Raw genomic sequence first — 27,554 nt, forward strand, 5'->3', positions numbered from 1 at the left:
CATAAAATATTTTCATAAATTGAGAGCATAATACAGCTCTTAGGCTGGACTTAAATTAGTGAACTTCTGATCCACTACAGGGAACTCCTTGTGATGGTTGTCTGTGAAAACATAGGCATAGTCGTAGATATCTCGTGTTGTAGATTTACATATTTTATACACGTTATTCTTGTTATTTTTATTAAATCGTGTAGTTGTAATGCCAGTCTCCTATCTGATGTGATATTAGTCAAAGTGTCTCCTTCCCCAAACCTCTCAGTTATTTGCAATTTTTTTTTTTCGGTAATTAGTACAACATGTTTTCTTTTGACACCTGTGGAAGACATTCTGTGTACAAGTTATACAGTACGGCCACTCGAACAGGACAAGGACTGAATAGTGCACGGGTTTGCAGTTGTGTGGAAGTTTTTGAGATAATTTTTTTGAAAGGAAATAGTGACTATTTTACTTACTTACTTACTTACTTACTGGCTTTTAAGGGGAGTTGGTCATTATCGCATGCAAAATAATGGTAAAAATAGCCTATCTTCTAGCAGTCATAAATATAATAGTCTACTATTTATCAGTGGTCTTTCATTTTTGTTAGCTATGTGTGTATACATATTAAGCTTTAAAATGAAAAAGAATGGTGACTCTAGAGTAAATCTGTATCCTTAAATTAATTTTTTTTTAATTAGGCACAATTTTTTTTTTAATTCACTACATGTCTGTGATTAGGTACACTCTATTCACTTATTATAGCACATATTGAATTGAAAATTTGACCACTTACTGCTAATAGATAGTAAAACATACCCTACTAAAATTATTCATATATCTGTAATATTATGGGCATAGGGCTTATAGTAATCATCACCGTCAATAAATTTAAAAAAAATTGAAGATTAGTATAAGCCCTATGCCCATAATATTACAGATATTTTAATAATTTTAGTAGGGTATGTTTTAGTATCTGTTAGCAGTACGTGGCCAAACTTTTAATTCAATGTGTGCTATGATAAGTGAATAGAGTGAACCTAATCACAGGTATGTAGTGAATTTATATAAAACATATGTTTAAATTCAAAAATTAATTTAAGGGTAAGATTTACACTAGATTAACCATTCTTTTTTCATTTTAAAGTTTAAAGTGTATACATATATCAATAAAAAAATGAAATAGCTGTGATAAATAGTATTACATCTATGACTGCTTGAAGATAGGCTATGTTTATCATTACTTTGCATGTGATAACGTCCAATTCCCCTTAAGGAACCCGGAGGTTCATTGCTGCCCTCACATAAGCCCGCCATTGGTCCCTATCCTGAGCAAGATTAATCCATTCTCTATCATCATATCCCACCTCCCTCAAATCCATTTTAATATTATCTTCCCATATACGTCTCGGCCCCCCTAAAGGTCTTTTTCCCTCCGGCCTCCCAACTAACACTCTATATGCATTTCTGGATTCGCCCATACGTGCTACATGCCCTGCCCATCTCAAACGTCTGGATTTAATGTTCCTAATTATGTCAGGTGAAGAATACAATGCGTGCAGTTCTGCGTTGTGTAACTTTCTCCATTCTCTTGTAACTTCATCCCTCTCAGCCCCAAATATTTTCCTAAGCACCTTATTCTCAAACACCCTTAATCTCTGTTCCTCTCTCAAAGTGAGAGTCCAAGTTTCACAACCATAAAGAACAACTGGTAATATAACTGTTTTATAAATTCTAACTTTCACAATTTTCGACAACAGACTGGATGATAAAAGTTTCTCAACCGAATAATAATAACAGGCATTTCCCATATTTATTGTGTGTTTAATTTCCTCCTGAGTGTCATTGTGACTATTTTACAAGTTGGGGAAAAAACATCCCCTCTCACAAGTAACTGTTCCTGTTGCTGGCTGCAAAAGCATCCCTAATACATACTGTGTAATGGTAAAGGCTAACCCTCTGTAGGAAAAAATACGTAGGTCTATTAATATAACCTATAATGCTTCAGTTTTTTTGTAGCAAAAAAAAAAAAAGAAAGAGCTAGAAAAAAGCAGTCGGATAATCCGCCAATCAGTTAATAGAGTGACGGATAATCGGTGTTCTACTGTACTTTCCTGTAATACAAATTAGTGAATGTTTAGTTGTCGTTATTCCATGTTTAACTGTGATTATCCTTTTCATTTCTCATTAGAGAAGAATGCAGAGTCTTTAATAAGTAACTTGTCACTCGAGAAATTGCCTAATTTGTACGGCTTTTGATTGTGTTGTACATCTCTGCTAGCGAGAACATTTCCTGGTGCCGTATACTCGATTTGGTTACATGTTTTTCCGCCAGAAGTCTCCACTTTTCTATGTAGAGATGAATAAAACTGCCACTATGCCGCCCCAAAGTATATACAAATGCAAGCAACAGACCATCTTTCTTGCACTCTTGAAATAATTTCAGAAGTAACCATCTGTATTGTGGGCACAGTCCTTTCCATCAATTCTGGGATGGTGCGAGGTTTATCTGCAAACATACGATCCTTAACAAATTCCCATAAAAAGAAATCCAGAGGAGTTAAGTCTGGAGTTGGCAATTAAACCTGCGTGACTGATTCACCTGTTAGGAAACACTTCGTCAAGCAAGGTTCGAACACAATCACAGTATGCACATTATGTTGTTTACTCAGATTTGTAAATGATATGAAAATAATTTACTTACTTTTTACTTTTGAGGGTTTCTCCACTATTTAGCGGTTACTCTGTATTCCCATTCGCCAATCTTCCCGGTCAAGCCATTCATCTCCTTCCAGGGACCTGTCACTCATCAATCTATGAACCTGTCCTCTCCAGGTTGTTCTTGGCCTACCCCGCTTCCTTCTACCATTAGGTGACCATTCCAAAAGAGTTTTAGGCCACCTACTTTCCTCCATTCTTCTGACATGTCCATACCATTGAAGAGTTTGTCTCTCAATTCTGTCCATCACTGTCTCCTCCATATCTATCATCCGTCTCACTTCTTCATTTCTCCTTCTTTCTAATCTGGAAACTCTGGCACCACGTCGTATTCCATCCATTTCCACTGCCAAAATCTTAGATTTTTTATTTTCTACCAATGTCCACCCCTCTGCGCCATATGTCATTATACTTTCCACAACCGCCGTCAAAATCCTCTTCTTGGTGTCATTCAATATCGTCCTGCTCCACAGTACTCCATTCAGCATCCTTATGGCTTTTCTTGCTTGCACCAATCTACTATCTATTTCGGAGTTACAACTCCCTAAATCATCAATATATGACCCCAAATATTTAAATTTTTGAACAGCTCTAATAGTTCCTTGGTGTAAGGAGATGTCTCTTCCATTTCCACCTACTACAAGATATTCAGTTTTTTTCATATTTACGTGCAATCCACCTGCTTCAAATGAATCCAGGAGTTTTCTCATCATATATTTCACATCCTCACGAGATTGAGCCATTACCACTTGATCATCTGCAAATATTAATGAATGTATTGTGCCACCTTGAACTGGTATTCCCATTCCTCCACAAGACTGATTCCATTGTTCTAATATTTGTTGTATTAAAATGTAAATAAATGTGTAGGTAATACATGAAGCAGTAAGCAATAGTGATAGGTTGTTTAAGATCATACTTTCTTAATCTGGCTTCGCAGATCTCAAGTTTCCTAACCAAAATGTTCTGTAGATCAGCCCCTATTTCCTGTTCAGTTTTTATATACTTTGCTGAATCACCCTATGTAACTATCAGTCATAAGGTAAGAAAGATAAGTGTACATGTTTCGTGCTGTCACAATGTGTCAACAGTTACCCACTGCTGAATCTCCCGCTCCCGGGAAGTGTGCCACAACAAGTATCTGGCAACTCATCGCTGCTGCAAGGTAATGGCTCTGAGCTGCCTCGCTGGCTGACTGGACCACCCATGTGCTACGTGCAGCAGGTTGTAATGAAGACCTCAGTGTCACCGTGGACGGAGGACCTAGTGCTCACTGATGCTTTTCGTGCCCCGCTGGCAGAAGTGTTTGAGCTGCTTGAGGCGATCCGTAACTTCCAGCTGGAGAACAGGTGTGTAGCATTCATCTTTCAACCAGGTTTTTAATATTAATTTTGTTGCTGTGAACATGCGGATGTGAGATCTGAGACTGTGGTCGAGCATGGATTCAACTTCTCCTTGAGCTCATTATCTGGTTCAATTTTTCCGAGATTTACCCCAGTTGTAAGGTGAATGCGAGGTAATACCATGACAGACATTGCTCATCTCGCTATCAACAATTACAGTGATCCTAGATAAATTCATAGTTACTCACGATGAACTAGTAGATGGACATCAGCACAACAAACAACTCAACGCGGCCATAGTAAGTACAAGGATCGTTCCAAAAGTAATCCCTCCTATTTATTTTCATATAAATTACAACAGATACAGAGAGCACGATAACGCAGTTAAATAGAGTAAGATTTCAGCTAGATATAGTTATTTTTCCACATAGTTACGCATTTTTGGCAGCAATGAATAAGAGCCTGAATGCCGCGCTCGTAAAAATCTGAACCATCAGAGGCAAGCCATTTTCTTACAGCTGCGATGATAGCATCCTTGTCTGGAAAATGTTTCTCAAGTAGTCCATATTTCATAGGCCCAAAGAGATGAAAGTCTAAATTCGGACTGAACGGAGAATGTGGTAGGACAGTCCAGTCAAATTTTGCAGTTTTTGAAACTGGTATAGGGCCTTGTGTTATCTTATTGCAAGCAAATGGCTTTCTTCCTCTGGCCTGATTCTGGAAATTCTGGCTTTCAACTTAGCCAGCGTCTTCTTGCAGCATTCAGTTTTGACAGTTTCTCCAGGCTCCACGGCATCCAGAAGAATCACATCCTGCCTAATGCAAAAGACTGTCATTTTCGCCACTGTTGAAACACACTTCCTACCACCTCACTGTGCTCACATCCACTGTATGGTCTCTGTACACTTTCAGCAAGCATCGTGGATGTCAATGGGTGCAATTTGTTCGGCAGTGAGGAATTCAGTAACACATCTGTTTCTTATGCACCTCTATTTCAGATACCATTTTGTTACGATCTTTGTGAATCACCCAGTATAAATAAACCATTAAAATGCTAAACACTGCCTTCTACTTTCCGTCCAAGTGGTTATGTCGAATCCTGGTTTCTCCCACTTGTTTTTGCTGGGCCTTCTCTGAAGGCTAGTAGCTAGGCTGATAGGCTTTTCCCTGAAAATATTTGTTGTATGGAATTGAAAGTCTATGTAATATTATACAACTGTTTAAAATAATTATAAAAAAGGTCGCGTTAAGTAAGTAACTCACATAATTTCCCCCATTTTGATGACCCTGCGACTACCTTTCAGGTGAAAAGTAAATAGTGTGCGAAACTGTAGAGGTTCGAAGATACTATCTCTTTGAAAACCATGATCCCTCTAGATACAGGTGTCTTGATTTTGTAAAGAAGGTTGTGGAATTTACTATCACTCTGGAATTGGAGCAAAAGGCCATTGTTATGTGCATGCCTTGACCTTTTTTAATCACACTCCATTTTAAATAAACCAGTTCACTCCAGTAAGAAAATGGAATCATACGGTCACACTGAACTCAGTTTACCGTAGATGGCAGTTACACTGTGTTCATAGAAATGACATACAGTAGACTTTCCATTATCCGTGGTAATTGGAAGTATAAAACCGAGATAATACTCAACTCAGGTGATAAGAATGTTCAAGAAGAAAATTGAATTATTTAATCATTAAAATACAAATGTACAATGGACGTAAATTATTTTAATTTACATAATGAATGCTACACTGCTCAGTAAGTGTCAAAATAAATTCTGTACTTACAAGTTTGTCTTCATACAATCATTTAACATTATTTGATGTAAAATAATCTTGAATTGACTTACGCCTCAGTGTTGTAGCTTCTTTTTTACATATTGGAACTCCCTGCATCAAAATCCACAGTTAATTCCCGATTTACCACGAAAATTCGTCTGTAGCTGCATTTAGATTGGCAACAGGCCATGATTGTTTGGCCAAACACCTGCATGGAATTGGAATATATCAGTCCCCTAACTGCCCATTGTGCAACTCAAACCAAGAAATAGATTCGGAACACCTCAAAACCTGTGCTTCAGTGGCTGGTCACGATAATATCTTTGAAAAATATTGGAGTGCAAGAGGTCAAATGACTTTATTGTCAAACGCCTGGCATTAGAAAACAACAACAACAACAACATATTGTACTATGAATTTTCCACAGTACCAACGTATCAGAAAGGGATGCATCTTCTTGTTGCTCCAGGTAGTCCATTAAGCCTTCTGCCCACTGAAGTGCAGATGCAAGGCTGATCAGCTTTTCCAGATTTAGAGGGACATTGTCATTTTCGTCGCCTTCACTCGTTTCCTCAGGTTTCCCTAACAATAGCACCGTCACTCAACACCTAGTGACCAAACGTTTGTAGCACATAAAAATCGCAGTTGATCCACAAAAAGGATAATCCACCTGTGTATAATCGAGAGTTTGCTGTGACTCCAGACCATTGTGTTTTCACACACATATACAAGAATGCGAATAATAAAGAGAAAATTGCCTGTATGACGAAGTTTCATTGTTTGTTGAGTTTAAAATTGTATTTCTCTTGTTGACAGTACAAAAACTCTAAGTCATGTGTGTCTGCACGTTGAGTCAGCGAAAGTCAGGTCTGACAAGAAGATGGCGCTGCCAGAGTACAATTGCCTCACATTGTCTCCTGCTAACCTCTGGCAGCAGAATCGAGGTCGATTTCAAGAGGACTCTAACTTGCTAGGCACCATCTTTACTTACCAGGTTTGTAGGTTTAATACGAAGGTGTGGTGGCAAGTAACTCTCTCTCTCTCTTTCTTTCTTTCTTTTTTTCTTTCTTTCTTTCTTTCTTTCTTTCTTTCTTTCTTTCTTTCTGTCTTTCTTTCTCTCTCTCTCTTTCTTTCTTCCTTTCTTTCTTTCTTTCTTTCTTTCTTTCTTTCTTTCTTTCTTTCTGTCTTTCTTTCTTTCTCTCTCTCTCTCTTTCTTTCTTTCTTTCTTTCTTTCTTTCTGTCTTTCTTTCTTTCTCTCTCTCTCTCTTTCTTTCTTTCTTCCTTTCTTTCTTTCTCTCTCTTTCTTTCTTTCTTTCTTTCTGTCTTTCTCTCTCTCTTTCTTTCTTTCTGCCTTTCTTTCTTTCTTTCTGTCTTTCTTTCTTTCTTTCTTTCTGTCTTTCTTTCTCTCTCTCTTTCTTTCTTCCTTTCTTTCTTTCTTTCTTTCTGTCTTTCTTTCTCTCTCTCTTTCTGTCTTTCTTTCTTTCTGTCTTTCTTTCTTTCTTTCTCTCTCTCTCTTTCTTTCTTTTTTCCTTTCTTTCTTTCTTCCTTTCTTTCTTTCTTTCTGTCTTTCTTTCTTTCTCTCTCTTTTTCTGTCTTTCTTTCTCTCTCTCTCTTTCTTCCTTCCTTTCTTTCTTTCTTTCTTTCTGTCTTTCTCTCTCTCTCTCTCTTTCTTTCTTCCTTTCTTTCTTTCTTTCTTTCTTTCTTTCTTTCTTTCTTTCTTTCTTTCTATCTTTTTTCCAAGAACTCTAATTCAGAACATTGGAGCAGAGTATGCACACAAGGCCACTAGCGATACTTATAATTTGAGGATGTTTTTAGGCCACAGTAGCTATGCTCCTCCATCTTGTGGACTGCTGTGTTCGGTTTAACGAATGTTCAGTCTGTTTCACTCTCTTTGTTTGTGGACAGCTCTGAGGCATAGAAGGTGGATCACATTGAGCATCCAGTTGTTTATTAAAAGTTGGATATTGTCAAGAGCAACAACATGCAGCGTGAAAGTACTTTTTTGTTAAAAGTAACATCCTATCTTCTTAAAAATTATTTTTTAATGAAATAATAATACATCTGCCTTACTTACTTGCTTGCTTTTAAGGAACCCGGAGGTTCATTGCCGCCCTCACATAACCCCGCCATTGGTCCCTATCCTGAGCAACATTAATCCAGTCTCTATCACCATATCCCACCTCCCTCAAGTCCATTTTAATATTATCTTCCCATAATACATCTGCCTAGAGTAATTAAAAAGTATTATACTTGATCACCTACTCTTTCAGGTATACATTTTGAGTTTAAAGTACAAATGCTAAAGAGCCACCGGCATGGCTCAGTCGGTTAAGGCACTTGCCTTCCGGTCTGAAGTTGCGTTCGGGCGCGGGTTCGATCCCCACTTGGGCTGATTACCTGGTTGGGTTTTTTTTTCCGAGGTTTTCCCCAACCATAAGGTGAATTCCAGGTAATCTATGGCGAATCTTCGGCCTCATCTCGCTATCACCAATCTCGCTATCACCAATCTCAATGACGCTAAATAACCTCGTAGTTGATACAGCGTCGTTAAATAACCAACTAAAAAAAATAAATGTTATAATGTAATGTATGTTGTTATTTGCTTTTTCGTTTTGTAATTAACTGTAATTCTCTTTTTGTATTTGTTTACATATCATATTTCATATTACATGTTATGCTTATTTCCTTTACTATTACCGGTGTCATTGGTTTATTGATGTAATAATTATGAAATTACTACAAGTTCAAAATACAGTACGGTCTCGATTATTCGACCTAAACTTCAGGTGGAAGGGGACAGATAAGATAAATGTCGGATAATCAGAATAACAAAGAAATATATCATAAAACTTATGTTTTCTCTTTGGTGCAAACATGTCACTGATCGTATTGAGTTAGGAACCCACTGAATATGAAGTATAAAAGATACACTTTTCCTTGAACAACTGAGTGAATTGTGTGCCATATCGATGTTGCAGAATCTCCAGAAAGGCAAGATCAGTCTGGCAGAGATCCTGTTCGGCATGCACATGAAGGACACAGGCATCAAGCGCTACCCACTCCGCACGCGGCAGCGAGTGCTGCAGTACGCCATCACACTCATTCTGCAGGAACATGACTCCAGGTACTGTGTGTGTTGAGGCATCCTGGCTCCCTGAAAAATGTCTGCGACAACAAAGTTGTATGTGTTTTGAGCTACAGTAAAAACTGTTCATTTCGAAGTATCTGGGACCAAAAAATTAAATTTGAATTAAACTTCAAATATCCAGTAAACAGTTTGAAAAAACTCCACAGTTACTAAACAATCGGAATTTGCCATACGAAATTTCCAAAATCATCAATCTCTTATAGGCGTATAACAACTGTTTTGGTTTATAACAAGTTTTCTACTCACACAAAATTGTCAGATAATATTAGTTAATGTCACACTTTAGTTTAATTTTGCTGTTACTGTGCTATAATGAAGTTTTAAAGAAGAGGAATGAAGGGTAAGGGGGGGGGGAAGGGCGTGTCCATTTTTAGCAATTTTATGGTGTTTAATTCATTCTGTTGGTAGCAACTGGGACTGTAAAATTATGTTGAAATATCCGTGTAAGGCAGTGTTAAAGATTTGGTGTGCTGGTTAACAACCATGAATGTCACTTATAAGAATGATCGTTGTGTTGAGGGGTTATGAAATTTTATCCATATTTATGTTCTGAAAGAGAATTTAATAGAAGTACAAAACAACATTACATATTATGAAATAACATTTACTCATTATTTGATTACCCTACTTGACATATAAATTCATTTTCTTTTTTTCTTATTCAGTAATTGAAGACCTAACATTCTAAATGTGCTAAGTGCCATTTTTTCAAATTTCATTTTATTCAGTCTAAGGGGGGGACATTCATATGAGAATATCTTACTAAATTGTCTTTGTCGTAGCTCAACTATAATTGACTCTTGCGCCAAAAGACTGTGTTGTAGGTAACTCAACATGCATTTCGCAGTGTGTTTTTCATCAATGTCTCAGAAAGTTGTTTTTGACACTTCAAGGTTGCAGTGTCAATGTCTTGTGCTGCCACAGTTTTTAAACATTTTAAATACTTATAGTCAGGATTAATTTTACCACTTACGAAACTGTCTTCTATTTAAGAGAGTAGACAAAATAACAGAAAACATCTTTAAGAGGGTGATATCGAGTGAAAAGTGAAATATTGAACATGAAAATTAACTAAATAAAAAAAATATATATATACATGTTTTATCGTTACGTCGGTTTTTTTCCGCCTCCAAAAATTGACCATCATAATGATGGATAAAGTAGATTGAAAATATAGAGAAAATGTCAGGACCGATCAAATATATCGTTGCAGCTGAGTTTATTGTTAGATCAGTTTTCATTGTACAGAATGGAATGGAATTGCGGGAAAGAGACACTATGATCCAGCACTGCGACCTTTCAAGATCTATTGTGCTGACCCTCAAGCTAGGTGCATTCCCAAACCCACACTGGCTGACTACACTAAGGTTCGCTGTGTACTCTGGTTTTGAGCAGACAATCCCACTTGTGCCTAGGCCAGTCCCTTCAGTGTGTCACCAGCCAGTTCGTTGTATAGAGGTTCAGCTGTCTATTAATTTGAATTAAGCTATATTTAAATTAAGAGTTTTACTGTATTTATGCAGCTTTTTACTTCATGATTGTGATGCAGAAGTGTACATTTGTGTCTGGACAGTTTTGTGCACGGCCTGAGGCAGAAGCTGGAGAGCCTCTACCCCCTCCACCAGCCACAAGGTGAAGACGACACCTCGAACACAACGTATGTGGACCACATCTACTTCCCTGGCCAGTTCAACCTGCGCGAGCTGGTGCCACTTACAGCCACGTACTTCATCCTCTTCCTCTACGTATACTTCTCGGTGCGCAAGATGGAGCTGGTCAAGTCCAAGTTCGGCATGGCGCTGAGTGCTGTGGTGACCGTGCTCGCTTCTCTCTCCATGTCTGTGGGGCTCTGCTTCTTCTTCGGCCTCACACTCAACCTCACCGGCAAGGAGATCTTCCCCTACCTGGTGGTGATTGTAGGACTCGAGAACATTCTTGTGCTGACCAAATCGGTAGTGTCGACGCCCACACATCTAGACGTTAAGATCCGTGTGGCACAGGGTTTGAGTCGTGAGGGCTGGAGCATAACGAAGAACCTGCTTATCGAGGTCACTATCCTGACCGTAGGTCTGTTTACGTTTGTTCCAGCCATTCAGGAATTCTGCATTTTCGCTGTTGTCGGCCTTCTATCAGATTACTTCCTCCAGATGTTTTTCTTTTCTACGGTTCTTGCTATAGACATCAGGCGAATGGAGCTGTCCTCAGACCCACAGCACCATCGAATCCCCTACGACACCTCTCCTGTCTCCGCGTCCACTAGAATTCCTTTGCGCCAGTTCCGTCCTTCTCCCAGCCCCAGCCTGGTGGGGCTGTCACCCAAGCCTCAACCCCGTAGTATTGTGAGGTCCAAGTCTCACCCTAGACTGAATGGACTAACGTCTTCGAGTTACCCTACGAACATTGTGGCACCACCAAACACTCCTCCAGCGACAGCAAAAGTTCCCAAGCGCTTGCGTGTGGTTCATTTCTGGGCGAGCACACGGATATTCCAACGGGCGTTCATGATCTGTATGATAGTGTGGATAGCTGTGATAATGTACCGTTCTGGCGTGCTAGAGCACGTCCTGCAAATGACCTCAGAGAGAGACGCTGATCTTGTTGATAACAGCGACACAGTGCGACAGTACTACGATCGGCACCTGCCAGTGTTCGACAGTGACGACCTCAAAGTGTTGCAGTCCATCGCTACTGAGCAAACCAGGACAGTTGCTCCCACATCTGCCGCCAACCTGAAGAAGCTGAGGACTTACGACAGAGCTGAAGTGAGTAATGCATGTCGTCACTTTAAGATGTCACATTCATTCTTAATGATTTAGAGTCAGAAAGGTATATCTGTGCAGATAAAGTAAACCTTCAGCACAGAAGTGAGACAGCAATATCTTGCGACCAGTACTTGCTATGAAAAACAACCACTCAAAGTTGTCAAAGTCTGTTTTTTGGCATGTTCACTACAGTGTCATGTGATCGAAAAACATGAAATTCTAGCGTCTGTTCAAATTTTTTTAACCATGTGAAACTGAATTGTTTACACAACTCCTTTATAGCGGGTGCATTTAGATGAAATTAACAGCTCTCCTGTCTAACAGATTTTTATGAAACATTGTACAGAAGTTACAGGTAGCATATATTTTTTATGTACAAAGTCAGATTATGCTTCTATAAGAGGAACTGCTCCTTTCTATTTGTGCATTTAGACAAAATTAATAACTTCTTTCCTATATAATATATTTTTATAAAACTTTGTACAACAATTAGGCCTACAGGTAGCATATAGATGATGTAATCAGAGTTTGTACACAAAAAATATGAGCTACCTGTAACTCCTGTACAAAGTTTAATAAAATCTGTTATGTAGGAGAGAATTTGTTAATTTTATGTAATTTATTAATTAATATTATAAAAGTCGTATTTACATGTTTTTAAAAAACTAATCTCAGGAAACTAGCTTTCCATCTCGCCATGTTTGCTAAAGCTCTCGTATCAGCATTTCTTTTGCAGCCCAGTGTACAATATGCTCCGTTTTTGTGGCAATGTGTTAATACAGGGAGCTGTTATTGTTTCGATAAATAAATAATACAAATTTGTCAGCAGAATTGTGGGTATTCCTACAGGACTGCAATACTAGTGTCCAGAATCGCAGTTAGCAGAAAGATTACTGTTTCTCGATTTCTCGATTTTGCTTGCCATATCAATCTCTCTAACGTCTCAACTATTAAAAATATTTGGAATTAACAATCCTGTACTCATATTGTGAAGTACGTCACTGGCTTGTACAGTAAGATATATCACTCATCCAGATGTATACTTGCTGCTCTTTGCAGCACAAGCCACCTGTGAGAGATGTGTACGTGTCAGCCACTGGTTTAAATGCTTCCAGTTGCACTCATTGGTGTATTATTATTTTTATGTATTTATTTTTTGTAGACTGGAGAGGGAAATGACGCAATAGCAAGACTGAAACACGGAGCATTTGATCCCTGGAGAAGACTGTCACACTACCATTGGCCAGCGATTCTGTCGCTGTACAACATTTCACTTGCTGGACGCTACATCAGCATCCTGCCACCCATCCGTCTGTCACATACAGTGTCGTCAGAGCTGGCCCACGCCCTGAGGAATCCAAATGAGAAGGCAGCACAGCATTTCCAGTGGCAGGCGCTGGCTGCGGCATTGGATCCTCTGGACTTCTCTGGTATGATAAAGTACTTTAGGATGTTCTACACACACCTTAAAACACCTTTCACAATATGTTTGTAATAGTGTCGTGTATTTCAAGCGCTATGTTCGGTTCAAGTTTGTCGAGTGTAACAAGAACTGAAGTCTGCTTTGAAGCAGCAGATCTATCCAGTTCGCTCGAATCTGCCCCTTCAAGCTCGCTGGCCTCTCCTGGCCTCCCCTCCCATCCCTTCATGCTTTTAGCCGCATAAGGATTTTAGAACAAATCTTGTGAAGCTATAAAGATGTAAGGACAGTTAATTTTTATTACAAAATTGTCATTAAATATCGACAGAAATATACGTACATTTAGGTAAATCACATTTTGTTTTAAGAATATGTGACAGTTTGTACTATATCAATAATAAGGAAGTACATTTTTCTTTATTAAAGAAGTAAACTGAAATAAATAATATTGAAGGTTACGATATGATACGACATATTTATTCATCTATCATATATCTGTAAGACAAACCTGTTACAATTCTGTATTGCCCCAGATCTGATTTACTTTACAATTTTAATCACCTATGCCAAGTCTCACGACTAAAAACAATAAACAAAAACAAAACAAAAAAAAACACACACATACACACTACAAGATCAATTTAATACACCATTACTTTTAACTTTCTCTTCCCATTTCATCTTCACAATCATTAAAAATTTGCCCAATTTATTTAACTCTTCTATATTATATGATGAAAGATGAATGGAACGGAGAAGAATTCTCTCTGGCACCGGGATTTGAACCCAGATTTTCAGCTCTACGTGCTGATGTGCTCTGTTCACTAAGCCACACCGGATTCCCATCCCGATGTCAGATCGAATCCTCTCTGTTTAACTTAAATATTTAATATTTAACTAAATAAATATTTAACTTAAATGTTTAATATTAAAAAATGTATTATTTATCCACTTCTGAAGGTTATGAAATTCAAAGATTCTACGCATTTTTGTTTTATAACCTACCTTAAAATACATTACGATGTCCACACCTGTGGAGTAATGGCTAGTGCATTTGGTCGCAAAACCAGGTGGCCCAGGTTTGATTCCCGATCAGTGCAAGTTACCTGGTTGAGGTTTTTTGCGGGGTTTTCCCTCAACCCAATATGAGAAAATGCTGGGTAACTTTAGATGCTGGACCCTGGACTCATTTAACCAGCATTATCACCTTCATTTCATTCGGATGCTAAATAACCTAAGATGTTGATAAAGAGTCGTAAAATAACCTACTAAAAAAATACATTACGGTTGAAGAAGCATAATAACCTAGATAATCAGCTGCTTCATGTTATGACGTAGTATTTTTATTCATATGATGTCACTAGTAGCGATTGGTAATATACAAGACGCTTTAATTCTTTTGTGGAATTTTTTTTTTTTTAAGTATGGCTTTACTATTTTTGTCATTGTTTCATTATGTACAGTGAAACCTCTCCTTACGGACACCCCCAAGATACGGACACTCCTTAAATACGGACAGATTTTTTTGCCCCAACTGAAATAATATAGAAATAATGATAAATTTAACTCTCGTTTACGGACACTCTCAGACACGGACACGGACAGCTGTTTCACAGTCCTAAAGCTTGCTTTACCTCCTGACTGCGGTATTTCAAGACCTAATGTGTTACAAAAATTGAAAATTTAGTTTTGAGAAGTGTTCAGAAATTTCTTAACATGAAAGAAGACAATAATTTTCTCGTAGGCTACCACTATCCCAGCCAGCTACCCCTTGTTAGCTGGAAGCGGGTGGATAACAGAATCGTAAAATTTAACCTGTCTGATGATCCAAGATTTCCGCGATCGTGAAATTTTATTAGACACATAATAGGGTTAGTAGGATTATTCTCTTCACTTCAATCAGTTGTTCTGTTTCGAGAGACATGGCACTTGAACGTAAAGGTTAAGTTGAAAACTGTAAATTACAGTACTGCATAACTGTAGACCTAGAATGAAATTGAATGACACAGTACTGTATTTTCCTTTTTCGGTCTTATCTACTGTAGTTCAAAGTATACTGTATTTAGAATTAAACTACAGTACATTTAAAGCATGAAAGGATACATAATACATATTATAAATTTACAGTTAGATTGGGGAGCCTCCCTCCCAATAAAGGACACCTTCCAGATGCGAACAGATTATTACGTCCCTTCAGTGTCCGTAAATGAGAGGTTTCACTGTATTTCACTTCTGGCAGTGTGGAAGAGAAGGCCTCATGGCTTTCACTCTACCAGAATAAATAAATAAAAGATACAACTCCATACTTTACATCATCTTTCATCAGTAATTTGTAATGTTCAGCACCATACCTTTATGGCATAGGCTACAGGAGAGCAAATGACACAGTCAACTGTTCAACATTGGATACCAACCAAATTTTAAAAATGTTGTGAAGATTGCACCTGTTACGTGATTGTTGTAGATGGTGCAGAGACAGGCAAAGGCCCTGTTGTGGGCATGAAGATAGTAGGTGGAGTTATTGGCACTGGGGAGGTTCCGTTCATCCCATCATCCCCCATGGAGCTCTTCCTGATGGCAGTGCTCTGCATCATCAGCATCGTGGTGCTGGCCTACACAATGGTGATGCTGTACCGCTGCGTGTGCTCCCGCAACTATGCTGAATGGCGTGCGAGCTGGACAGCTGACGGCGAGGGGGCTCTGCAGGACGCCAGCACACAGGTGAGGCTAGCAAAATCACTCCTGCAGGGGAAACCAGACTTGACGAGATATTACCACTATTATCTGTGTAGTTTGAACTGGCAGCTCAAGGTCAAACAATGGACTGCATTTCCACATGTGTTTACCCAAATTCTGGTCCATTCTCCTCAACTAATTCAGCTGGTACAGCCAGAATTACCTGTGCTTCAATTCACAGTTTTCAGTTCAGTGACTCGTGCATGGTTTTTACTTTTGTACGTGACCTTAATCCGCCAGTTCGAAATGCACAGATAATAGCTGCTTCAAGCTTCAGGGATCTTGAATGATGCAATGTATGCCCATCTTCTGTTGTCTCTGACTAATTGAGGGTCTACGCTTCTCAGCACTAGTGACGTCTATGAGCCAGGCTTGTAGAGTCAGGGTGAATAATAGCAAGCTAAGAGGAGATGATTGTATAATTTGAATTTTTTTTTTTCCTTATTGATGCATGTTTTTCATTTTTTGTATGTGGAAATATTGCTGCAACAACTTAAATTCGAGATTAGTTTAAAAAAAAATTGGGGCCCAAAATTTTGAAAAAAAAAAAAAAGTACCAGAATACAGTAATTCACTAAAAATGGATATATTCAACCATTTTTTTTTTAATTAATTCAAAATTTATTTGACATTTTATTCTTAGAAGCATATTCTTTAAAATATCTGGAACATAATTTTGATACATTAAAACTGGAGTGGCTAGTTTAGCACAAATGTAACCATTTTAGATTGAACACCATCTTTTTCTGCTTTGGCGGTTACTTCGCTCATAATGTTTGGAGGGCCACACCCATTGTTGGTTGGCGGGTTCATTCGATCTAGCCGGGAGGATTATCAATGTAAGTCCACCGACCTTTTCCCCTGTTTACCAGCAAGGGGAAGCCTCACATGCCATGACGGGTCAGCATGTCAATAATTGTCGTGGTTCTGCCGTATGGAGGTGTTGGTCGTCCTCTTCCCACGTTGGGACTATTGTTAGCTTCTCCTCACCTCTTACCAACCAGCAAGTTAGAAATGTCCAACTTTCCTGATTTGGTCGTCTGGTTTGTTGGATACTAAGCCCCCGCACCGCTGCGAGGTGATAGTCCCTGGGGACTTGGCGTCCTTGAGTGAAAAATACTGCAGAGCAAGAATTAATGATTTCGTTGTCAGATATTCAGCATTAGCGAACAACAACAACAATTTTGATACAGATTTTCAAAATTTTAAGACAACCAATTACATTTTAAGAATGAATTTTTAGAGATACTTTTATAGAAATTGGAGGGATATTTTTCAAATGTAACAAAATAACAGATTTCTGTTAAAAAGAAACGTTTCCTAAGTTTCCTGATAGCCTAAACCAGGGATGCAGAACTAACAGGAAGAGGGGTGGAAGCATGGGGAAAGCACAGTTCAGGGGCATTGAATGACATCTCTGTGATCTGTCCACAACCATGTGATGGATTACATCAAACTGATGTTCATGAACAAAATGACGAAAGTATTTACTACCACATTAATTATAGCACTAAACTTAACTAACAAATTCGAATTAAATGAATTACATAGATAATGGTGTGTAAACGAATACAATAAGTATATGTATATTAAGCATGAAAAGTTTTGTTCATTTAGCCTTTATAGTAGCTGAGATGAAAAAAATTAATTTCACTAAATTATTGCAGGCCGATGGTGTTCTTCCCCCCCCTTAATCATTTTACGTAAGTTCAGTGGCCTTGTAACAAAACCAGAAGAATGCTCTCCTGTAGACGTGATGCTGCAATAACTGGTGTTTTCTCTTTGAGGTCGTGATGGAGGCAGTCCCTCTGCTGCTAGAAGGTCATCCTCAAGAAGTGGAGTGCCTGGCGACAGATGGCAGCATGGTAGTGAGTTCATGTCTTGGTGGAGAGCTTCGTGTGTGGGACTCACTTTCAGGCGAAGCACTTGCTGTGATAGACAGGCAACTGTGAGTATTATAATATGGTTACCGTGTCTCTGTTTATACAAAAACTAACCAATTGCTGGAATCAAGGAAATGGATCAAGTAATAATGTCTTGATTGCAAGGGAAGCTACTAAATTTTTTACATTCTCGCTGCAGAAGGGATATTGTGATGCCGCAAGATTTTCGACAAAATGTTAATAAATAAGACTTAAGAAAAATTGATCATTTTACTGTATTATGACTTGTCTGTCACCCAGACACAAGTCCGTAATATCAAGCGAAAACTGAAGTTTTTTAAAAACTAAAAATTGTAAAAAGAAGTGATTTGAGTCCCATTGACCATGCAGCGAAGAATTATGAAAATAAAGACATAAATAAACATTTTACTTTATATGCTAATTGACCATGCAGCAAAGAATTATGAAAATAAAGGTCATAAATAAACATTTTACTTTATATGCTAATTGACCATGCAGCGAAGAATTATGAAAATAAAGGTCATAAATAAACATTTTACTTTATATGCTAATTGACCATGCAGCGAAGAATTATGAAAATAAAGGTCATAAATAAACATTTTACTTTATATGCTAATTGACCATGCAGCAAAGAATTATGAAAATAAAGACATAAATAAACATTTTACTTTATATGCTAATTGACCATGCAGCAAAGAATTATGAAAATAAAGACATAAATAAACATTTTACTTTATATGCTAATTGACCATGCAGCGAAGAATTATGAAAATAAAGACATAAATAAACATTTTACTTTATATGCTAATTGACCATGCAGCAAAGAATTATGAAAATAAAGACATAAATAAACATTTTACTTTATATGCTAATTGACCATGCAGCGAAGAATTATGAAAATAAAGGTCATAAATAAACATTTTACTTTATATGCTAATTGACCATGCAGCAAAGAATTATGAAAATAAAGACATAAATAAACATTTTACTTTATATGCTAATTGACCATGCAGCAAAGAATTATGAAAATAAAGACATAAATAAACATTTTACTTTATACGCTAATCTTTAGACCTTCTATCACTCGGTTGAAAGTGCGTCTAGGAGGTCCAAATTTTTTGTGCAAAACGTTGGCGCAGTAATGCAACTTTTGCGAAACCCTAAATTTTTAATTTCGGAAAAAAATTTTTTCGGCCTTTTTCGATACACACTAACGTGCACACTTCGTTTATTGCAGTTACTTTGCGGCGCTGCACAGAAGTGTGATGGGCAGAGTTCCAGATGCAGATCCTGAAGATCTACCGCTGTCAGATTACGAATCTGGTTCACCACCGTCTCGCGGTGAGCAAGATGACTGCAGTGCATCGCCCACTTTGCCCTGTCGCAAGAAGTACCTCGTGACGTGGAACCTGCCAGATCTCCGTCCCACCATCAACACAAATTTCACAGCACTCAAGGCAACTTCTGCTCCAAACCAGACACCTAACAGCAAGAGCGGCTTCGATTTTTCTTCTAGATTCAGTTACTTCTATGAAGAATACAGAAAATCATCGGAGTTTGACTCGGACGATGCGATGAAACAAACTGCTTCTACTCCATTCCCCAGTAGTTGTCAGTGCCAGGTGGGAACACGTGGTTGTGATGTGAGTTGTGACAAACTTGTGCAAGTGAGGAGGTTGTCGATGTCATCAAATGCTTTAAATGCAAGGGGAGTGCCGGACAGTGTTGTGTTAGGTCGCAACCCTGGCAGAACATTTGGCTCTGTGGAGGACATGTGTGGTGATGGTGGGGAGAGTGGTCTGGCGATGGACAGGAGGTGCAGCCACAACTATCTGCCCGCTGGACACACTCCTCCTATTTGGTGTCTCGACTGTCATGAGAATCTCGTAGCAATAGGCTGTGCCAATGGCAGACTGGAATTTTGGGAGGGCTCCACTGGGAGGTTCAAGGTAATGCTTACAATTATTACTGAGTTGTGACGTAGTTACCATTGTATAGAAACTATTCTCAGCTTCTGGGAAGTGTGGATAATTGAGTTGTCTCGTGCATACAAGGGTTTACATAAGATCAGTTTCTAAAAGCTAATAATGTCCAGGCTGACCAGACGTCCTCTTTTATCCGGACATGTCCTCCTTTTTAGGTCTTCGTCCGGGATCTGGGCTGATTTTAAAAAAATCAAGAAATGTCCTCCTTTTCGTAACGTGTAGATATGCCTAATATTTTGAAATTATCAGATTTGACGCCTTTTTAAAGTAATTTGGCTGTAGGTGGCAGCAGCATCGACGGAATATACTCTTTGCCAATGATCATAACTCTCTTTGTTTACAAAGTAATATTAAATTCACATTTTGTGCGGTCTTTTTATGTATTTTGATAATAGTTATAGTTCCCTTGGCTTTCATATGTACTTAACTGTAAAATCATTTTATATTATTAAGTTTTATCATAAGTATGCTGTAATAAAATAGATATTGACATAATTTTAAGTGTAATATAGGTCTAAGCCTAAATCTAAATAGATATTTTCTGTCCTCTTTAATAATTATAGTGTCCACACCTGTGGAGTAACAGTGCGTCTGGCCACAAAACCAAGTGGCCCGGGTTCGATTCTTGGTCAGGGCAAGTTACCTGGTTGAAGTTTTTTTGGGGTTTTCCCTCAACTCATTATGAGCAATTGCTTGGTAACTATCGGTGCTGGATCCCAGACTCATTTCACCGGCATTATCACCTTCATCTCATTCAGACGCTAAATAACCTAAGATGTTGATAAAGCGTTTTAAAATAACCTATTAAAAAAAATAAATAATTATAGTTCCCATGACTTTTATATGTAGCTAACTGTAAAATTATTATTATTAAGTTTTATCATAATTATTTTGTAATATTAACATACTTTTAAGTATGAAATAAGCCTAAATGTGTAATGTAAATATTTTCTAAGGAAATAAATATTGACGTAATTTATAGTATAATATAGGTCTAAGCCTAAATTTAAGTATATATTTTCTGTCCTCTTTTTTTTTTTTTTTTTTAATATCCTCCTTTTTGAAGCTTTGTGTCCTCTTTTCTATCGATGTGAATCTGGTCACCCTAATAATGTCCTTCTTTTCAGTGTTATTAACTGTTACCAGATATCACCCAAGCAGGTAAAAAGACATTGCTATGTACTGAAACGACAACAATTATTATTATTTATTCATTTATTTACAGTAGAACCCGGGTTATGTCACCCATCAACTGATCGACAGTTTATCTGACTGTCTTTCTTTCGCTTTTTTTTTTTTTTGCAGCAGAAAAAAAAAGTAAGCTTAATACTGTGAAGTATCGTACTGTTTGAGATGAGCAGGGCATGTAGCACTATGAGCAAAGTTGGGAGCCTGGAGGGAAAAGACCTTTGAGAAGGCTGAGACGTTGAGCGGAGGATAATATTAAAATGGATTTGAGGGAAGTGGAATATGATGGTAGAGACTGGATTAATCTTGCTCAGGATAGGGACCGATAGTGGGCTTATGTGAGGGTTCTCTAAAAGCAGTAAGTGTAGTACCTAAAAATAGTACATATTTTTTTTAGAGTGGGTTATTACAAGCCTTTACCCTTACACAGTGTTGTTGCCACTGCTGCCAATAGAAACAGTTAGTTGTTGGTATTTTTCCAAGTTTAAAATAAAATAGTCACTATCTGCTTTAAAAAAAAGACACCTAGAACTTCCGCATAATTTATAGCAAATGTGCACCATTCAGTCCTTGTCGTTACATGAAACGTAGAGATACCTGAATAACATATGTTTAGGATGTAGTAAAGAAAATAGGTGCGGAACAAGAAATCCGTTCCCTACTGATGATTGAGCTGTTACGTACCTCAATAAAGTTGGATATTTTTTCATCTGTAAAGGGAGAGAGGAGGAAATAACTTCAGATAATGTAATTTTTCAGGCATATGCTATCGTTCCACTATTTATTGTCATTTCAAGTCATTTAACCAGCTGTAAAACAGAGATGATTGCTGAAACAATTTCTTCTGCTAGTTTTGATTGCCTTTTACAACTAATTTTTATTGCAATACATGAGATGTATTTCAGTAATCCTTGATTTTTCTTGGAGAAGTGAAAAACACTATGAATGTTATACGACTTTTATTCTACTGTACAATTCTTATTATTTTGCAGTGCCTGTTTGAAGATGGAAGTGGATGTGGGATAACGTCTGTGAAGATAATTGGTAATCGGGTGGTTGCTGCCAAGTTGACTGGCTCTGTTGACTTTCTGGAGTTGGAGAGCTACAGCCATGGTCGCCAGATGGACTGGGGATTCACTGCTTATCGCAGAAGTGAGTTTACATTAAGTTGGTTAGTTAATTAGTTTCTTTGTAATATTGAGAATTTCACAGCTGGGTACCTCATTGGCTGTTCTCATCTAGTCTTACAAGGGAACTGTTAATAAACTCGTGTAGAAATCTCCCCTCAAGCGTGCATCCAGACCTGCATGGCACACAGACAAATAAAAAATATATATATATATATATATATACATATACAGACGTGGACAAATTATTAACAAAATTGACGATTTTTATGATAATTCTGTTTACAAAATTTGATATTTCAATTTAGACTACAGTTGACAATTTTGCATATTTCTATCATTACAATAGACAGAAATATGCAAAAATGTCAACTGTAGTTTAAATTGAAGAGTTAAATTTTGTAAAAAACATATAATAAAAATCTTCAATTTTGTTAATAATTTGTAAATTAGCAAAAATTTCAACTACAGTCTAAATTGAAGAGTCAAATTTTGTAAAACTATAAAATAAAAAATCTTTAGTTTTGCTAATAATTTGGAAATATCCCAAATGTCAACTGTATTCCAAATTGAAGAATCGAATTTTGTAAAAATATATAGGCCTAATAAAAATCTTCAGTTTTGCTAATAATTTGTAAATATGCAAAAATATCAAATGTAGTCCAAATTGAAGAGTTAAATTGTATAAAAATATACAATACAAATCTTCAATTTTGCTAATAATTTGGAAATACGCAAAAATGTCAACTGCAGTCTAAATTGAAGAATCATATTTTGTAAAAATATATAATAAAAATCTTCAATTTTGCTAATAATTTGGAAATACGCAAAAATGTCAACTGCAGTCTAAATTGAAGAATCATATTTTGTAAAAATATATAATAAAAATCTTAAATTTTGCTAATAATTTGGAAATACGCAAAAATGTCAACTGCAGTCTAAATTGAAGAATCATATTTTGTAAAAATATATAATAAAAATCTTAAATTTTGCTAATAATTTGGAAATACACAAAAATGTCAACTGCAGTCTAAATTGAAGAATCATATTTTGTAAAAATATATAATAAAAATCTTAAATTTTGCTAATAATTTGGAAATACGCAAAAATGTCAACTGTAGTCTAAATTGAAGAATCATATTTTGTAAAAATATATAATAAAAATCTTCAATTTTGCTAATAATTTGGAAATACGCAAAAATGTCAACTGTAGTCTAAATTGAAGAATCATATTTTGTAAAAATATATAATAAAAATCTTCAATTTGGCTAATAATTTGGAAATACACAAAAATGTCAACTGTAGTCTAAATTGAAGAATCATATTTTGTAAAAATATATAATAAAAATCTTAAATTTTGCTAATAATTTGGAAATACACAAAAATGTCAACTGTAGTCTAAATTGAAGAATCATATTTTGTAAAAATATATAATAAAAATCTTAAATTTTGCTAATAATTTGTCCACGTCTGTATATATATATATATATATATAGTATACTGCAAAACAAATGACACTAAAATTATCGCTTGTCTACTGTCCACGTTTCCGTAGCAATGAAGTATTTATTTCTTGTGTATAATAGTTTGACATATTGGGAATTCAGTGTTGTGTTGATTTCTGCAATTATGGTTCTCACAACAGAGGAGAAAGTGTGTATCATCGAGCATTATTTCCCGTCATATGGAGTGGGACGTCAGAATGGGTCGAGCTTGCGCCGAGTTAAAGAGTAGTACCAGGAGCGATTTAACAATGTGGCACCAAATAACACAACAATGTTAGCAGTCGTTGTATGGGATCAGTTTTATGTTGCCTTGCATGTTGTAATGACTGAGCTTGATTTTCAATGTATGTTTGTAATTTCAGTACTCCATATGACCAGAAATAATGCTCGATGATAAACACCTTCTCCTCTGTTGTGAGAATCATAATTGCAGCACTAACCCCACACTAAATATACAGTATGCCAGACTATCATAAAATAAATAAATAGTTGTTTGCTGGGGAAACGTGGACAGTAGGTAGCAATAATTTGCTGCATACTGTATAAATATATCTCGCTGTATTAACCATCGTCGTTGTCGTCGTCTATTTCTTCAGATAATTAATGCTAAAAGAGCTATTTTTAAAAAACACTTTTCACACTTCTAGTTATTGTGCATTAATAAATACAGTTTCAATCACAGAACACGAAATAAATAAGAAGTGAACAGTGCATGTTAAAATGTTGAATGAAATGGTGATCACAGTGTTCCATGTGGAATGGTGGCTAAGCTGTGTGTATGAAAATATTACGTGTTAAACAACCTGTATGTATGAAAACGTCCTTCTATGATGGTTTCGCAGACTATCAGCCGAATCCAGTTTTTAAAATTCTCCAAGCTTTTGGCTACTAACTCTGCAGCCATCTTTATCCCTGAAGTTAATATCCGAAAACTTGGAGTATTTCAACAACTTGACTTAGCTGATGACACACAAAACCATCATAGAGAACCATTTATTTGGTATTCTGTGATCTATTAACGAGTTCACTTGTGTTCCCAAGCACACTGTTGTCCGTTATTGTCAACAAAAAAATTCTAAGATGGCCGCCAAGTTATCCAATCTCAAGTCCCCTGGTTCGTAAACTACGTACAGTTTCTCTTTTTCCTATCTCACCGTCACCCCTGTGGTTTCGATGGTCTAGTGGATTTCATTCTTGCCTATGCACTCAGGGTACGCAAGCTTAATCTCTTCCAAAAGTGGTGGAATTCCAAGTGTGGCTTCCATTAGATAGGAAGTACAGCTCCATGTGTTGGATTTAATGCGTGTAAAAATTCCATTGTTCATAAAGATAAAATTGTATATCCAGGTCCACTACTATACTGTTCTCAGTAACAAATGTCACCTTTGTAACAATAAATAAATATCTCTGCTAAAGACGATTGGAAATATGTTGATTTGAAGACCTCCCTCAAAGAACATTGTATATCATATGCAAAAGCCGTTGATATACAACATTCTTTGAGGGAGGTCTTCATTTCATAACCTTGTATATGAAACGTGTACTATATTTACAGGGTACATAAATCGAAAATGTGCACCCCAATTATTAAACCGAGACCAGTTCAAAGGAGGCAATAAATTCGTTATTAAGTGCTAGCATTCGCCATTCACCCTCTTCATAGGATAAGTTTGTATTGATATCTCGCGTTGTGGGGTTAACCAGTGACGCAATTTCAAAGTATCGTTTTCAAATTAACTGTATAATATTTCCCTTGCTGTGCTAAAAGAGCCCTATGTTCACAGCGCATGTACGGAGTGGCAGTACAGGATCCATTGTTGACTGGGAGTCCATAAACAAAGGTGAAGACAGTGATGAGGACTTGCGATGTATTCGTCTGAATACCACCAGAGCCCACCAGCAACCAATCACTGTCCTGGATTCTGAGGGTGGCAGAGTTCTCACTGGCAGCAAAGACCACACTCTGAAGGTTAGTTTGTGCTGTGTCCACCAAAGTATACTGTGAACTATGCTTTTGGCAGTGCAACTTTTTCGTACCTGTTTACAGCAAAGATGCTGATTGAATGGATCTTGACAGAATTACTTCAGTAATAATTTGCATCCGAACAAATGTAACTTGTAAAATTCCTTTTCATAACGAAAAGTTACATTTATTCGCATATTTAAAGGACAAAACTAAAATTCTTTCAATCATTTATTGTCATCTGAAAACGAAAAATTTGGCGAATTAAACTACTAAAATCATTATACTTAATTTAAACACTACATATTGTAACATTTATTTTCCTTTAATCCACCACACACCTGACAAAAATGTGACTTTTATTCTTAATAATTCACTCTACAACAATGGGTATTCCACTCAACACAGCAACACAATAGTCGTTATTGCACTCCACACGACGACAATGACAATACACGACGTGTATTATTGAGAAGAACAACAATGTACTCTAATTTCAATTAATGTTCACAAAGCACTATGTGCGGAACAAAACTGTCAGCTGTCAGTTCACAGTTCGCTTGCCTTGGCTAGTTCTTCTAGCTCACTGTTACAGTTCACTGCACATCGAACTCGGGTCTTCCGAACTACGTCACACTCGCCTGGACACTGCCACAGTTACGGACTCAAGTTCACTGCACGTCGAATTCAGGTCTTCCGGACTATGTCGCACTCGACACTGCCACAGTTACGGACTCACTCAAGTTCACTGCACGTCGAACTCGGGACCCCCTTGCTCGCTGCTGTCCAAGACAAGATTGAAGGCTGACTGAAGACTGACTCTAGCACTTTTGTTTATTACACCATAACTCCGGGAATCTTCAATTTGCATGGCTTACAGATTCTTCGAGAGATATCTGCGTCTCGATGCTTCCCTTGCTCTCTCCGCTGGTGTTCCTTGTACAATTCTGTACCAACTTGCGACCAAACGTTTGAATTTTCATAAAATCTGCACGAGATAAGTCTCACAGATGCCCACATGTGGAGACAAGAATTAAGCAAATGGACAGGAATTAGCAAATGGGTGCTGCACTGACGTTATTGGAGCATTATCATCGGCATTCCTTTCGACATAAAAGTTTTCTCACTTTTATGTGGAAGGGGGAAAAAAAGTACAAATTTTGTGTTTTTAGTTGATTTTTGCGTAGAATTCGGAACCATTAAAAATCGATTAATTATGAAAAGCAAACTATTTTGATATGCTTAGTATTTGTTGCTGTTGTGACACCATGTCTAGCAGTGAGCGCTCCACACGTCGAGAGTTTCGTTGTGTATGTGCAGGTGTTCCGGCTGGAAGACCAGCTGCCTCTGTACACGTTACACGGGCACTGCGGCCCGGTCACATGTCTCTTCATCGACCGCATCTCGCCCATGATGTCTGGCAGTGGCAGCCAGGACGGTCTCCTCTGCGTGTGGGACCTGTTGACTGGGGCGTGCATGTACAGCCTGCAGGCGCACGACGGCAGTGTGACTGCCCTCACGTACTCTGCCAGCTATGTGATCAGCCTGGGCAGTGACGAGCGCCTGTGTGTGTGGGAGCGCTTCCAGGGCCACCTGCTCAACACAATACAAGTGGTACGTTGCATTGCAGATATCGCAAAGCAATTTCTTTCTTAAAACATGGTTATTTATGATACAAGTTCGTAAAGGTTCTCTTTTTGGCAAGAGTGCAAAGTCTGTGAAATGAGGCGAAGTCGAGTTTATACAAATTTATAAGTATACGCTGTTAAAATTTTATCATAAAAATCGTAATAGGTTTGTATTACAGACACAGAATTATGACACAAGACGAAATATTAATTCAACATTAGTAGAACCTAAATGTCTCACATCTGCTGGTCTAAAGCATAGCATAAATTTTGGCCCTCGGTTGTACAATGCTTTAACTAAATTACACCCAGAACTTCTAACATGTAACCCACTAACATATAACAAGAAAATTAGAAACGTGTTAAT

At 37.4% G+C, this 27,554-nt stretch overlaps 1 protein-coding gene across 3 annotated transcripts in view; it reads left to right on the forward strand.

The window, feature by feature from the left end:
• SCAP (SREBP cleavage activating protein) overlaps positions 1-27,554 on the forward strand; it is an 83,796-nt gene that overhangs the window by 39,667 nt on the left and 16,575 nt on the right. For all 3 annotated transcript variants that reach the window (XR_011335364.1, XM_069842648.1, XM_069842649.1), the window contains exons 3-13: positions 3,786-4,043; positions 6,635-6,812; positions 8,800-8,945; positions 10,543-11,731; positions 12,894-13,161; positions 15,616-15,872; positions 17,675-17,835; positions 19,029-19,740; positions 21,957-22,116; positions 25,381-25,565; positions 26,880-27,173. Coding sequence is in view for 2 of the 3 variants with exons in the window: in XM_069842648.1 (XP_069698749.1) it covers positions 3,786-4,043; positions 6,635-6,812; positions 8,800-8,945; positions 10,543-11,731; positions 12,894-13,161; positions 15,616-15,872; positions 17,675-17,835; positions 19,029-19,740; positions 21,957-22,116; positions 25,381-25,565; positions 26,880-27,173 (3,808 nt within the window). In the remaining variant the exon portion in view is untranslated. The remainder of the gene's footprint in view (positions 1-3,785; positions 4,044-6,634; positions 6,813-8,799; positions 8,946-10,542; positions 11,732-12,893; positions 13,162-15,615; positions 15,873-17,674; positions 17,836-19,028; positions 19,741-21,956; positions 22,117-25,380; positions 25,566-26,879; positions 27,174-27,554) is intronic.

Source organism: Periplaneta americana, chromosome 12, assembly GCF_040183065.1.
Source record: "Periplaneta americana isolate PAMFEO1 chromosome 12, P.americana_PAMFEO1_priV1, whole genome shotgun sequence".
NCBI classification, from domain to species: domain Eukaryota; kingdom Metazoa; phylum Arthropoda; class Insecta; order Blattodea; family Blattidae; genus Periplaneta; species Periplaneta americana.